Source organism: Cryptomeria japonica, chromosome 3, assembly GCF_030272615.1.
Source record: "Cryptomeria japonica chromosome 3, Sugi_1.0, whole genome shotgun sequence".
NCBI lineage: Eukaryota > Viridiplantae > Streptophyta > Pinopsida > Cupressales > Cupressaceae > Cryptomeria > Cryptomeria japonica.
The window spans coordinates 472017279-472034062 of NC_081407.1; the positions used below are offsets into that span (position 1 = coordinate 472017279).

Below are 16784 nucleotides of genomic sequence, written 5' to 3' on the forward strand. Positions count from 1 at the left end.
TTCATAATTTTGTTGGTTTGATGGAGTGTTTGTGGCCCTATCCAGATTTGATGTAAAATCATGGGTAGTTGAGTCTGTCTCTATCCTTAATTGAGAATTCAGTGAGACGTGAGGAATTGTGTTTGTCCATGTTCACATCATTGTAAGTCATGGATCATAGAGTTTGTCCCAGTCCATGATCTTTATGTGCAAGTGAACTAGTGAGCTTGTCCTAATTCATTATGCGATTATTAGTATTCTATCCAGGTGTGAGACCATGATGTAATATTGGGGTTGAATGCAATGAACAATGTTTACAAGTTGGATATTCAAAGGAGGTGTTGGAAAATAGAAATTCAACTTTAAAAAATAAGTTTGGCATAAATATGTTTGTTGAGTGAGCTGTTTTGAAACCACTCACATTGAAGTCAAATTGTTGGGAAAAAAGTGGAATTACATTTTAGAAAATAGGATATGAAACAATCTGTATCATTTCTAGTTTTGTAGATATACTCATATGTAAAAATACCCTGTTGTTTTCAATTATTTCTCTAATAGAACTAACAAGTAATTATAAGAGGTAATGAAAAGAGTACTCTTCAGTAGTCTGCAAGTATGGGAAAGAAAAATGTGAGGTGCTAGATTAAGGTTCGAAGAATCTGTAGCATTAACCAAGGTACGGATTTTGGATTTTTTCTTGAAGTAATAAATGAGATGTCAATGTTATACATGGGTCGTAGAGAGCTTCACTGTTTCAGTATATAATGGAGGAAATTGCATCAAGTTCCCAAAAAATTCCTTGCCAACAGTTTGTTGAATGTTGTTAATCAAGGTACCCATCAACAATCAGCAAATATTTGCCAATGAGTGTTAGGATATGCACAATTACACATTAATATTTTTAGCATATACTAAAATTAAAAAAAGTACAATTTCATGTAGAATGGAATTAGCAACACTTCATAGATCTCTTCAAACAATGTCAGTAAACAATTTTATAACCTTAATTATTTTATGAATGAGTGAAAATCAGACTCTCTCTGCTTTTGGTGAGCTCATAAATTCCAATAATATGAGTATTAAAATGAATGTTAGTCACCATGTAAATGAAGGAATGATACATGATGGATAAGCACCATATGAATGGGTAAGAGCTTGAAAAGCTGCCCTCTCTGGAACCATTCCAAATTGAGTGATTCCAAGCTCATTGGCATGAATGCCCCCTGCAACGAACACTGACTGCATATCTGAATTATTTGCACCCAAGATGTCGTGATGAAGGGAATCTCCAACTGCAATACATTCTGTAGCATCTACCCCTGTCATTTCCTTGGCCGCTTCATAGATGACCTGTCAGAATTATTAAAGTTTTAGATGAATTAAATCTGTGTGCAACTGAAGCACACATTTTATATGCATAAATTCAAACATCTAAAGTCTAACATAATAGCAGTGACCCACAGGAAAAGAGTTACAAAGTGAATGCCTATGGTATACTTAATGAAACTTAATTCTCTTTCATAAAACCATCATAACCTTTAATGATTGGATTATATGCTCAGTAGGTTTCCCATGGCATTTGATCTCTTGGCAATCCCAGCCATAAAGAAAAATGCCATCAATCTTAACCAATTTCTCTGGTATCAACTATTTAAATTCCTTATATGCTCCATCCCTGAATAACTGCAATTTATCTGCACATCCTAGCCAACAACAGCTCTTCATTGAAGTAAGCTCTAAACATGGACAAGCAAGCCCAACATTAAGGTTAAATGTAAAACTAGTTCATACATCATTATCATTAATTTATCAATGAACCCTTCTGAGTGCAGCACATTAATGCTAGTCAGCCACCTTATGGACATATCCTTCAGAGAGCGAGTAATATCAATGAAGCCAAACCCCACCAGACTACCAGTATAAATGCACAGAGAAACATCTCATCAATGTCATGCACAGCATTCTGTCACCATAGCCAATGCATATGCAAAAATACAGTACATCCACCAAGAAGTACATCACATCACTCATGAATTCATCGACCCATCACATGTAAAAGCTCACGTCAATACACCTATATCACCAGCCCAATGAAGGCAGCTTAACAATTTCAGAGGTTGAGCACAATCCACACGCTACTGCATCCATTCTGCGCCAGCTTCCACGGCAAGGATAGAGAACAAGTTCAATTGAATTCCACATAATAGCCAATTGATTCCATTATTTTTATAAATAAATACAAAAACGAAACCTACCTCGCTAAGCCCAATTTGCTATAGATCCAACACTGACACTACTGTAGCCTGCAGATCTAGAAAACTTTTGATGCCACGACCGATTTTTCTATTTCAAAGTATATGACCACATGTGAACCAAATTTAATGGCAATTTCAAACAAATTTTTAGGATTTTTGAAATATTCACCAAATTTCAAATTTCCATGATAAAATCTAGGGACTTAGGGTCCAAGCATGGATGTAGCATTTTATCAGATGGGTGGACAGGTATAAGGAATCGCATGCTTATCAATTTTCTAGTGGATTCAAATGGTGAGATAATATTTTTAAGATTCATCAAGGCCTCAAACAAAATTAAGAATACAATAGCATAAATGGCAACAAGAAGAGTACTTGAGAAGAGGCACACAACATATTTTGGACCCCTTGTATTGCTCATTGTCTTGATCTTCTATTACAGCACACAAGTAAACTTGATTGAGTGGAATCCATGGTAGAAGATGACAATGAAATCACCAAATACAGTTCCAATAACCATTGAATACTGAGCTTGATGAGAGATCGCACCAGGGGAGAGCTTGTGCAAGCTAGTGCCACACGGTTTGCAACTAACTTCATCACCTTGCAAAGAATATATAGTAACTGACACTTTTGAAGCAGATGTTTGTGAGCCAACAATGGTTAGATTTTTCTTACTTGAAGCAGATGGTTAAGAAAAGAGTCACAAAGACAACTTTTCTATGATGTCTTTGGGGAGATCATTAATAAGATTATATAGGAAACTTCCAATTGCTAGTTAAATATGAAATTTTATCATTCAAGTTGACTTCTTTTAATTCTAATTAGAAAATATTAATCAATCTTTTAAGTTTTATTTTTAATTGTAATTTGAAATTGTTTGCAATTGTCAAGTCCTTTAAAAGTTTGCACTTAGTGGATGGAGAGAAAAGTCAATGAGGTATATTTATGAGGCCATGGACAGGGAAAAAGAGGCCGTCCAAAACTATCACATAGGAGTTGATGAAAATTTGAACATATTTTAAACGTTCTTTATCTAAGGTGGAATGACCGAATCAATCAACCCATTCATGTGGCAGAGTACTAGTTCAAACCCATTTTTTTCTTTACAAATGATTTTAGAGATGTTGAAGAAGAGGTTAGGGAGGGCCTCTCAACATACATTGAGAGGTTGCCGTATAAGGTTGAGGTCAAAAATCTAATTATAGAAGAGTTGCAAAAAATAAGCACCCAAGCAACGCACAACAAAAAATATCAGTCTTCATTTCACTTAAAAATTTAAAATCTTTGATGAATACAACTAGTGCTTACTTACAAACTTCTATATGTTTTCTTTGCAATTACTTGGTGAGAAGATTGGAGCAGAAAAACCCAGAAGTCTTCAAAACTTAGCCCTCTGAATTGTAATGTCCCCTTTGTAGATTTTTTTTAAATTTCAGTATTTTTTTGTATTTTTTAAATCTAAAACAAAATGAGAACTGAAAGAACAAATTAAATTTGAAAATAACATTGATCACATCTACAATTGACTGAAAATGAGTATATTAAACCCTCAATTGCAAATGAACGGCAATTTTGAAACCCTGGGGTATCAAATACACCCAAATATGAATTGGAACATTCAAACATCAACTTGAAACCATCTGAAAACTGATTTTATTTGATTTGCAACAGTTGGAACAAACACATTGACTAATATAATGCACTGAAATCACAAATTTACATTTGCAAATGAATTAATTTCACTCACAAACTTAGTACAGCTGTATGGTTAGCAGATATGGGCAAAAATGAATAAGTTTTAGACTTGCACCACCCCTCCTTGATTAAATTAACCCTATACAGAATGTTGTACAGCTGATGACTGGGTAGTACAGCTACAACAGGGAACTATATGGCAATGGCATGGTTGGAAAGGCAGTGTGGCAGCTAGAAACTATCAAATGGAGGCTGCGTAGTGGCAAATAAACCTTCCCAATGCAGTCACTCCACCTAACAATGATATAAGCAATAAATATTAAAATTAGTTTGCAAATCAGAAGAATTAAGAGGTACAATTGCCCCAAAGTAGTTTAGATCCCTCCTTAAGATGTTGGCACCTCAATTTGGCAATGTGACAACAACAAATGATGATGAAAGAGTAGCAACCAACTCTATAATTCTGGAAACCAGCGATGCTGAATAATTGCTTGCAAATACCAATTGCTCCAAATCTAAAATGGAAATGAAATCGCCAAAATTAGCTCACATGCAATTCTTGGATGGAATTGCCAATGTTGGAGATGACAATTTTCGTCTCCATATCCAATAGTAAAAATCCAAGAGTGTTTTCGTCCTCAAAGATCTCCAATCAGTCCAAGGTGTTTGTCCTTGGTTATAAAAACTGAACAAAATGCTCAAATTTCTCAAAAGTTGATTTGCAAAATGATGATAACAAGATGCTCAATGAATCCACTTGCCTCTTTTTATGGAGCTTTCCAAATTGGGCTCAAGAATGAAATCTCTCCAAGAGTATTTAAAAATACTTTTTAATATTAGTGTTTAAAAACACTTTTTATCTTTATTATGATGATGTTACTAAGTTGCCCCTTAAATTAGAAATTACCATACTCAAATAATAAATTAATTATTAAACATTTTTCTTGCTTTATCCTTTAGCCTTCAGGAAATGAGGATAGGTCTTCTCCATGTCACTAATTCCAAAAGGGAGACATAAATTTTTACCTATAGCTTTGTAGTGCTTTTAAATGTGAGCATATGTGCCTTTGCTCAAAAATTGAGGAGGGCTCAACTAGTTGTGAATTGATTGTCTTGGATGACATTGATCGATATAACAACTAGACTGCACAAGAGATGAACCACATGTTTATAAAAGATAAAATTGCTAATTTTGAGAGGCAGAAAAAGTACAATATAGTAAAAGCACAAACAAGACATATTTGATTGGATGACACCATGGTTGATAATGATATTGGGCCTAAAGAGTCCTTACCTTCTAGTTTGAGGGTGGATCTCCAACGTATATGGGTAAGAGAAAACTATTATTTGTTGTAACTTGTATGGAATTTTTTTTTTATGATGATTGAAATCATCATAATACATATATTATCAGCTATTGTATTTGCATGTTGATATGATATAGTGACCTTGTTTATTCAAAACAAGAGAAAATACTTCCACAATGTTCTACGGACTGACTTGATACATTGTGTAGTTGTATTTTGCATGAAATTTATTTAATTTTTAAGAAAAAAAATTTAAAATTTGCCGAGTCTCCAAGTTCAAGTCAAATTTGGGTTTCCAAATTTTGGCAAATTGCAAGTTTTTAACCTATATTAGTAAATCACCAAAAAATGTCTCACATGATAGTTCACATTAATTAGATAAGTGGCAAGTTTACTCTTGTTCACTTGGAAAAAGTAGGTGTAATGGTGGTGAGTGAGGTGGATCACCCTCTACAGTCTACACATTGGAAGGAGTATACGGAAGATGGCATTAGTGTTTTGTTGGCAAGTAATTTCAATGTAGAAGGTACCGGTTATTTCCTTGTTTAATTCACAGAGAGCATCCAAAAGAACAGTTGTGCATTCAAATATCTCAGTAAGGTGCACTATCTGAGTCACCTCTAGTGAGCATTCTCTCACTAGATTTGTTCAAGAAGAAAAGTTTACTTTTCAACCTCGACAGCCATAGAAACGGGTATAATCTATCTGAGCTCTTCCAAAGTCTCTTTTAACCTTGCCTCATCCCAAGACAAATAGACATGAAATGCCTAGTATAATTGAATGAGCAAACAAGAATATTTCAAGGTCCCTCTAATGTTTTTTAAATTTTATTTAATTGAGGTATTTTCATCTGGATTTTATTTGTCTTTCGATTTCGAATATTAAAGTGTTTCAATCATGTGTTCATTTTGATATTTTGCGTTTGATGTCTAAACATAAAATGATGGTTGTTTGCCAAGGAATTGATCGGAAAATTTTTTGTTATGCAATTGTTTTTTGTGAATATTGTCTTTTTTTAATGTTTTTGATATTTTTGAAGTGTTTAAAATTAAAACAATGCTAAAATAAATTAACTAATTTATGCAAATATGTTGAAATTTAATTAAATGACTTGTGTGTGTTTTTCATTCGATTTTATAAATGCATGCAACTAATCTAAAAATTAAACTACTGTTGAAACATTAAGATATTTACTAGTCTATTTCAATGAACAGAAAATGAATGTTTTATTTTCTTTCCCCTTTTTGTACGACTAGATTCAGGCAATAAGAGAACAAGAAATCAAACATAACTGATCAATAAACAATAAGCAAATTCTCTTTTACTTTCAAAAACTTGTTTGTAGTTTTTCTGAATTTTTGTGTCTCAGTTTCTTGTTTCTTGCTGATTGTAATGTCCCCTCTTTAGCTCTGTCTAGCAGAGACATGTGAGTCAGCTTATTATGGGGTCTTGTAGGCTGACAATGATGGATAGAGACTCAGTGTGGTTATACAGTGTTTGGGACTTGGTGTTCTGGCAGTAGTTGATCAGTTTGGAGCAGTTCCTTATTTTTAGGAAGTTGTTCCTATGTTTATGGAGGATATCCCTACTATTTAGGAGGTTATGACCATACCCAGGGTTGGGTCTCCTTGAGATTATTCCTTGGGTTCAGTTTCAGAGGATTTGGGTTTGTTTCCTAGTTTCTAGGAGCATCCCTAGATTTTAGGGATGAGATTGCCAGTGGATCTTTGATTTCCGACTTCAGTCACAAACAGGTGGCAGGTTGACTTTCTGGTTTGTGGTGTCATTTGAGCATTTTGCAGCTATTTGGGTTATATTTTTAATATTTCCTAAGTTAGTGTTTATTATTTAAATAAGGCTATGTTTATAGCCATTTTGGAGTAATAAGGGGTTTTTGGCCTCATCTGGATGCGTATCCCTTGGTGTAATAGCTCCTTGGAAAGGTCTTGGACTTTTCTAAATATTTCTCTCTTGACTCAAATCCTTTCGGTGAACGGATTTCTTTATATTTGAAAAAAGGTCGTTTTCTATGCACTTGGCAACTTAAAATGAGAAATATAACATTTTAACCCTAAACGCCACATTGAGTCACTTTTAGGGTTCAAGCTAAGTGGGAAAGTGTTATAAGGAAGTTGAGACCTAATTCTTGGCTATCTTCTACACATTTTACATCTTGGATTTGAGATTTTGGCTTTGGAAGAGCTTTTCAACATCTGGGACACCAACCCCAATGCCTTGCCTGTTTGGGACATAGCCCCCAATACAGTGGTTTGGATTTGCTTGCAGTTATTAGCATCTTGGAGATTGTACGGCACACTTTCTGGAGGTTTCAGTGATTCTGACAGAGTTCAGCGTGGGGTTTGGGGGTTTCTATCCAATTGGGTGTACTTGGCAGCCGTACGGCTATACCTGGCAGCCACTTTCCTTCCCACGTGCAGCACTTGGAGGGCTGGAATCTTGCCGCAGCTTCATTCCTGGTTATATTACTCTTTCAGCATCCAGGTTGGGTTCATTCTTGATTGTAATCTTCCTGAAATTATTGGAAATCTTCATCTGGTCAAATATTTGATTTTATATTCAGAAATCTGCCTTGAATCGAATTTGTTTTGGCTGTATATGAACTTCATTTTCAGTACTTTGTTCATGTACTTGTACTTCATTTATTACTTGTTGAAAAATCATCAAAACACGAAAAGAATCCAACCCTTCTGCAACTTCTGTCTATTTCTGAAAGAAAATATTAATAAACGGGAAAAATCAATTTAAAATAATAAAAATTACAGCAGATCAGCAAAAGAGATCCATCAGGGATCTTTCAGTGGTATCAGAGCTATCATCCTGCCAGCCTGTAGGGTTTGTGTGGAATTTTCACACTAGGGTTACATTTTATTCTATGCATCCGGGTAGAGAGGAGATACACAGGTATTATACACGCAGGGTAGCTCAACAGGAGCGTGAGAGTGGAATTGAACAGGTACCCAGTATGGCGGATGAACAAGGGGGTGCTAGACAAAACCAGATTGAGGATGAAGAACAGGAGATGATGAGAACTCTCATCACTACACAGCCCAGGATAGTCCAGACACTTGACAGATTACAGGAAACCTTGGCACGAATGGAGTTGGATAGACATAGGGGCAAACATGGGCGGAGCAGATCAGTTTCAGTGCAAGGCAATCAGCATAGCCATCAGTCCCATTCATCAGTTGGGAGCTCCCTTCATTCCTCTAGGCGGGAACGCCATCGTACACCTGCTACGGATAGACCTTTGCTTCCTCAGTTTGTACTAGGTGAACAACCAGCACATGTAGATCCACCAGAGGTTGGGTTCCAGGAGTCAGTTTTGGCAGCCACAGCTGAGTGGAGAGCCCTAACCCCAGAGGTTAGGGATGTTTTCCCTCTTCCCTAGTATTGTGCACAGCGTAGAGATACAGCTAGGTTCAAAGGAGATTGTGGTTATAGACCACCACAGCCGCAGAACTATGACCTCAATAGAGCTACTGGGAAGATCACATTGGCTACATATGATGGCTCTGGTGATACGAGTGCACGAGCTTGGGTGCATAAGCTGGACATATATCTATCCTTGAGGCCCATGCCTGAGCATGAGGCTATTCAGTTTGTTGTGTTGCATTTAGACGGGATTGCCTATGATTGTTGGCACCATGGATTGGTCATCTAGGATCACGCCTTGGTACGTTCCTATGCCGAGTTCACTGAACGACTCATTACACGGTTTGACCGTAAGGATACAGAGCTCTACTATAGAGAGTTGGCACATCTTAGACAGACTGGGCATGCAGAAGCTTTTATTAATGAGTTCCAGCGTATTGCGGTTATGGTACCTGATATGCCCCAGAGGCGGAGTGTGATGTTATTTATTGAGGGATTGCAGGATAGACTTAAGGGATTGGTACGTGCTTTCCAACCGGCCACTCTTAAGGAGGCCACTGATGTGACATTGAGATTGGATACCGTTCCCACTTCTTATCAGGCAGATAAGAAGCCATTAAGGGACTCTCGGCCTGCACAGAAGACCAATACTTCACAGAATAAAGGAGGGTCATCATCTAGACCCCCTTGGATGAATCAGGAGACGAGGAACGAATTGAGAAGGAAAAAGTTATGCTTTTCCTGCAAGGAACCTTGGGAACCAGGACACCGTTGTATGGGTAAAGGAAAGGTTCATTTGATTGAGGTGACATCTGAGTTAGGGGATGAGGAGGTACCCGACACTGACACTGAGGATAGCATGGAGGATGTTGAGCAGGTGCAGACACAGTTGGAGTTAGATACCCCTGAGCCTTTGGCGACAGCCAAAGTAACTATGGCTACCCTCTCCAATTATCCTAAATTTCATGCCTTTCGGTTGAAAGGTACACTGAAGGGCAAGCGGGTCATGAGCTTGGTAGACACAGGTGCCACGCATAACTTTATTGATCAGAAGTTAGTGGAGAGGCGTGGATTACAGTATGAGGAGTTTGGTGGTTTTGGAGTGAAGGTGGCAGATGGTGTAGTTTTGGGTTGTACTAAACGGATTCCACAGCTTAGTATTCAGATGGGGGATTATACTCTGACCGATGATTTTTATGTGCTTCCATTAGAGGATTATGATGTGGTCTTGGGCATGTAGTGGTTACAGGGTATTGGGCGTTACATTATTGATCACCACTGTATGCAGTTAGAGTTCCTTTCTGGGGGGAAGAAGACTATCTTGAGGGCAGCTTCAGATGGTGGACCTAAGGAGGTGTCTTCTCGCAGGATGGAGACTATTATTAGACATAATGATGTGATTTGGGCTACACATTGTTTGGTGAAGTCCAAAACACCTACACCTCAGGATGGCAGGGTATTTCATGTTGATATTCAGTCAGTGATGGACCGTCATGGCAGAGTATTTGGTGACATACCTTCTGGAGTGCCTCCAGATAAAGGTTTTGAGCATGGTATAGAGATGGAGGATGGAGCGAAGCCAGTGATTACTACCCCATATCGTCATCCTAGAGCCTATAAGGATGAAATTGAGAAGACTATTCATGAGTTGTTGGATATGGGTTTCATTCGGCCTAGTTCTAGCCCCTTTGCTTCTTCTGTAGTGCTTGTTAAGAAGAAGGATGGGACTCTACGGATGTGTATAGATTACAGAGCCTTGAACAAGAAGACAATCAAGAACAGATACCCTATTCCACGCATTGACGAGTTGTTGGATGAGCTTCATGGAGCTATCTACTTCTCTAAAATTGATCTTCGTTCAGGTTACCATCATATACGTGTACGAGCAGAGGATGTACACAAGACTGCCTTCCGTTGTCACTATGGGCACTATGAGTTTCTGGTAATGCCTTTTGGCCTTACCAATGCACTGGCCACTTTCCAGTCCTGTATGAACCATATCTTCAACAAGCAGTTGAGGAAGTCGGTTCTAGTGTTCTTTGACGACATATTGATTTATAGTCGTACTTGGGAGGACCATCTCAGACATGTTGAGGAGGTACTTAGCATTATGGAGAGCCAGTCTCTATTTGCTAAGTTATCCAAATGTGAGTTTGGACTTAGGGAGGTTTTATATTTGGGCCATGTGATCAGTGCTGATGGGGTGAAGGTGCATGAGGAGAAGATTCAAGCGATTCGGGATTGGCCCCGCCCTCAAAACATTACTAAGTTACGTGGGTTCCTTGGTTTATGTGCTTATTACAAAAGATTTGTGAGAGGTTTCTCTCAGTTGGCAGCACCTTTGATAGACCTCACAAAGAAAGGGGCGTTCAGATGGACAGAATAGGCACAGGGAGTCTTTGATAGACTCAAGGAGGTTATGAGCACTTGTCCAGTTTTGGCATTACCTGATTTCTCGCAGCCATTTGTCCTAGAGTGTGATGCTTCAGGTCTGGGCATAGGAGCTGTGTTGATGCAGAACAGACATCCCATTGCCTTTGAGAGCCGGAAGCTGCGAGATAATGAGAGGTTGTACTCTACCTATGATAAGGAAATGTTGGCTATTATGCATGCTTTAGCCAAATTCAGACAGTATCTTGTTGGCAGCAAATTTGTGGTAAGAACCGACCACAACAGTTTGAGATATTTCCTAGATCAGACAGAGCTCAATGATCAACAGCAAAAATGGGTGAGCAAGATTCAGGCTTATGATTTCGATATCGAATTCATAAAGGGGAAGAATAATAGTGTGGCTGATGCACTCTCTAGGAAACCCCCACTTGCTGCCCTATGTTCATTGAGCGAGATTTTAGCAGATTGGAAAGCTCAACTTTTGGTTGAGTATTCCAAAAATCAACATGCTTGTGAGGTCATGGATGGTTTGATAGTGGATGACAGATACAGTGTGGTAGATGATATTATCTATTACAAGGGTAGGGTTTATCTTGTTCCGGGTTCACAGTTGAAGGAACAAATTTTGCATGCTTTCCATGATACTCGTACGATAGGACATCCAGGGTATGTTAAGACTTACAGAGCGGTTCGAGAGAGATTCTCTTGGAAGGGTCTCAAAGATGATGTTTTGCGGCATGTCCGTGAGCGTATGACTTGTCAGCAGAACAAGTCGGAGCATACTTATCCTGCTGGGTTGTTACAGCCCTTGCCTATACCGAAACAGAAGTGGACTGGGATTTCTATGGACTTCATTACAGGTCTTCCTCGGGTGCAAGGGAAGGATTGTATCTATGTGGTCGTGGATAGGCTAACAAAATATGCCCACTTCTTTCCCATTGCAGTTGATTTTACAGCATCTCAGGTGGCTGAGCTATTTTTCAGAGAGGTGTTTAGACTCCATGGTCTTCCCAAGACCATAGTGAGTGACAGGGACAGCAGATTCATGAGTTCCTTTTGGCAGGAACTTTTCAGGCTAGCAGGCACTGAGTTGACACTTAGTACTAGTTACCACCCTCAAACAGATGGACAGACCGAAATAGTCAATAAGTGGGTTGAGGGATATTTGCGTAAGTATGTGTCAGGGCAGCAGAAGGCATGGGTACATTGGTTGTATTTGGGCGAGTATTGTTATAATACTACGCACCATATGTCCATTGGTATGACGCCTTTCAGAGCTCTCTACGGCTATGAGGCATTATCGTTCATTGATTTAGCTCTGAGTGACAGTAGAGTTCCTTTGGCTCAGGATTGGTTACAGGAGAACCAGGATATCATGAGATCTCTCAAGGAGAATTTACAGCATGCACAGAACCAGCAAAAGATATATGCTGATCGACATAGGATTGAGAGAGCATTTGAGGTGGATGACATGATTTTCTTGCGCTTACAGCCATACCGGCAAAGCACCCTTAAAGGGGGGGGAGCTGAGAAGCTCAAACCACGTTTTTATGGACCATACAGGGTACTCAGGCGAGTTGGAGAGGTTGCTTATGAGGTTGAGTTACCACCAGGCAGTAAAATTCATAATGTGTTTCATGTATCTTGCCTGAAAAAGGCCCTTGGACAGCATATTACAGTTTCACCCGATTTGCCTCCCATGGATGAGGAAGGTAAATTGACTTTGGTTCCTGAGGAGATTCTTGAGGTGAGGGAACGACGGTTGAGAAGCAGGGTGATTCGTGAGTATTTGGTACGTTGGAGAGATCTTCCCATAGAGGATGCCACTTGGGAGGGTGAGGCCAGTTTACAACATCCAGCATTACAGTTGCTTGTGGGCAAGCATCTCCGAGAGGGGAGGACTGTCATGTCCCCTCTTTAGCTCTATCTAGCAGAGACATGTGAGTCAGCTTATTATGGGGTCTTGTAGGCTGACAATGATGGATAGAGACTCAGTGTGGTTATACAGTGTTTGGGACTTGGTTTCTGGCAGTAGTTGATCAGTTTGGAGCAGTTCCTTATTTTTAGGAGGCAGTTCCTACGTTTATGGAGGATATCCCTACTATTTAGGAGGTTATGACCATACCCAAGGTTGGGTCTCCTTGAGATTATTCCTTGGGTTCAGTTTCAGAGGATTTGGGTTTGTTTCCTAGTTTCTAGGAGCATCCCTAGATTTTAGGGATGAGATTGCCAGTGGATCCTTGATTTCCGACTTCAGGAACAGATAGGTGGCAGGTTGACTTTCTGGTTTGTGGTGTCATTTGAGCATTTTGCAGCTATTTGGGTTATATTTTTAATATTTCCTCAGTTAGCGTTTATTATTTAAATAAGGCTATGTTTATAGCCATTTTTGAGTAATAAGGGGTTTTTGGCCTCATCTGGATGCGTATCCCTTGGTGTAATAGCTCATTGGAAAGGTCTTGGACTTTTCTAAATATTTCTCTCTTGACTCAAATCCTTTCGGGGAACGGATTTCTTTATATTTGAAAAAAGGTCGTTTCCTATGCACTTGGCAACTTAAAATGAGAAATATAACATTTTAACCCTAAACGCCACATTGAGTCACTTTTAGGGTTCAAGCTAAGTGGAAAGGTGTTATAAGGAAGTTGAGACATAATTCTTGGCTATCTTCTACACATTTTACATCTTGGATTTGAGATTTTGGCTCTAGAAGAGCTTTTCAGCATCTGGGACACCAACCCCAATGCCTTGCCTGTTTGGGACGTAGCCCCCAATACAGTGGTTTGGATTTGCTTGCAGTTATTAGCATCTTGGAGATTGTACGGCACACTTTCTGGAGGTTTCAGTGATTCTGACAGAGTTCAGCGTGGGGTTTGGGGGTTTCTATCCAGTTGGGTGTACTTGGCAGCCGTACGGCTGTACCTGGCAGCCACTTTCCTTCCCACGTGCAACACTTGGAGGGCTGGAATCTTGCCGCAGCTTCATTCCTGGTTATATTACTCTTTCAGCATCCAGGTTGGGTTCATTCCTGATTGTAATCTTCCTGAAATTATTGGAAATCTTCATCTGGTCAAATATTTGATTTTATATTCAGAAATCTGCCTTGAATCGAATTTGTTTTGGCTGTATATGAACTTCATTTTCAGTACTTTGTTCATGTACTTGTACTTCATTTATTACTTGTTGAAAAATCATCAAAACACAAAAAGAATCCAACCCTTCTGCAACCCCTGTCTATTTCTGAAAGAAAATATTAATAAACGGGAAAAATCAATTTAAAATAATAAAAATTACAGCAGATCAGCAAAAGAGATCCATCAGGGATCTTTCACTGATTTGAGAATAAAATCTGAATCTTAAGGCCTGATTGTAGTATGAAGAGAAATGTTTGATGCTATTTTGAATTGATTCGATCTACTGTTTTGATTTGAAATCTTTGAACAAGATAAGACTATTAATCTAAACTACAATTTTGCAAATAAATCTATTCTACAACACAATAACAGCTAAATTAATTTAACCTAAAGCCACACCTAGGGCTAGAATAATCTGTGATCTAGAGCAGATTTGGATCCTACAGTTGGTACCTGCTCCAACAATCCAAAATTTCCTAATGTGTGGTGCCCCTTTGTTGGTCTGGCCTACCTTGCCCATCATTGATAACCAATCTGAGAAGTCTTCAATGGGCCCAATTGGTCAAAAGTGTTCTTGGTGTTATGCTCAGCCTCCCCTTGTACTTCAGTCATGTGCTCAAGTTGCAAAAATCCCCAAAAAATTGAAGTATTAGGCTATTTATATATATTTTTTGTCTTTGTTTGGTTTCCAGGTTTCTTGTCAACATGCCCTCCCCTTCTTCCTCAAAATCCCACTCTCAAACACCCCCTAAATCCTTTGTCTACTTTGGGATTTCAAAATCCTCTTTATTGGTGTGCTTTCCCCTATTTCCTTGCTTTTTCAATTTTCCTCTGTCTTTTATGCATCTATAGGGTTACAAACTTTGAATTATTAAAGTATTTTGTCATTAAGTTCCTCAAACACCTATTTCCCACCTTTGTCTTTTGCTTTTGGACCCAAGCCTCTAGGTTTCCTCCTACCTTAAACTTGTGGTTGAAACCTGTTGACATGTTTTTTTATGACTACGTCGAACACAGAATAAAGTTGCCTAATGGTCACTTCACTCTCTCTTGATCAAAGTACAATTGTGTGCTAAGATTGCAAGAAGTTCAAACAATCGACTCCAAGGTTCCTTTATGCTACGGACGTGACTCAGATGGCTGATGTGATTGTTGGTAATCCAAGGGGCCTTACGTTTTGCATCGTTCTTTCACTTCTTTGCTGTGGCTCGAACTCCATCGGATATAGCGAATCTATGATGCTTTTGCTTCGAATGGACTAAAATGAACTGAAAGTAAAGGGGAAAGGGTTTAGAAGGATCTAAATCTACTCCTAAGGGCAGTGATAACAATGAATAGTGCTTTGGTGGACAAATTCCAAATAAACCAAGCTCTGCTTCGCCAAGATCAACTACAACTCCGCAAGAACCAGTGCAATCTTCTGGGGATGCTAGAGGATTTTCAAATCGAGAAAGTACATTTGAATACCCAAAAAACGGCGCAATCCAAACGACCATCCACAATCGAACTTAGCACAAATTTAGGGGGTTCAGGGTAACTTTACATTGCAACTTACAATCAGCGAGATGCAAAAAGTATGAACCATGGATATTCATCAAACACCATTGTATTTTCCATTGAAATCAAAGCACTCTACTACTTCTAATCTAAGTGAGGAAGGTGAAACCATGCAAGCTTTGAAAAAATAATTTAAGTGGACACCATCAGAGAACAATGTTTCATTGTTATTATCTCAAAACTTATCGCAACAATTTCATACAAAGTTCCCTCCTCCACAAATGAGGGGGGTCACCCCTTTATATAGGCCTCAGACCATGATTACATGCAAACCTTAATTAGGGTTTTCCCTGAAAGATTTTCCACTCAAGATGCAACAAGGTGGGAATCTCAAATCAATAACCCATCATGCCCATATACAATTAATTCAAAAGTACCCAAAATAACATCCATTGCGCATTAAATGCACCACCTTCAAATTCGCCCAACATGCGTTGAACATTCATCCATGCAAAAATCACCCCATTATGTCATAAATGATCCATCATTTCCACATGCGGCGGCTGCATGCAAAAAGAATCTGCCATAAATTCAACATGCAATAACCGGATCGCCATTTGGTCAAATATTTCGGTAATGAATGCGCCACTCTATTGCCATGTGTTCAATAGATCCTCGCCATGCAAGTGGACCCCGCTGTCGTATATCCGCTCCTACACATCTGGAATTGTTGGAGAGGGAAAATTCGATTTAGGAAGAATTTTCTTGAAGTCTCTTCAACTTTCCTTGCTCAGAGAAGGTTTTTCATCAATTCCGCACATTTCCTACTTTTTAGGAAAATTTCCAAATTAGGGTTCCACGGTCCAGGAGAGAGAAAATTCTCCTACGAATCCAAATCTGTAAATTCTTTAGAAATTTGGATGTGATTTGATGCCCGGGAATGGATTTTTAAAAACTTTTCCTGGGGGAAATTTCTTGTTTAGTTCATCTCTGATTCAATTCATCCTTGGATGTGATTTCTTGTTGTGGAGGAATTCTCCTTTGGAAAGAAATTTGTTCCTTACCCTAAGGAAGGAAATTCTTCATACCTTAGCCAATTTTCATGATTTCCAAGAACTATGTCCTGAAGG

At 38.8% G+C, this 16784-nt stretch overlaps 1 protein-coding gene across 6 annotated transcripts in view; it reads right to left on the reverse strand.

Moving 5' to 3' along the window:
• Window positions 1-918: 918 nt before the first annotated feature.
• The window catches only part of LOC131029587 (uncharacterized), a 91431-nt gene continuing 75565 nt past the window's right edge, over window positions 919-16784 (reverse strand). For all 6 annotated transcript variants that reach the window (XM_057960117.2, XM_057960118.2, XM_057960123.2 and 3 more), the window contains one exon: window positions 919-1329. In XM_057960117.2, coding sequence (XP_057816100.2) covers window positions 1075-1329 — 255 coding nt within the window. In that variant the 3' untranslated portion in view covers window positions 919-1074. The remainder of the gene's footprint in view (window positions 1330-16784) is intronic.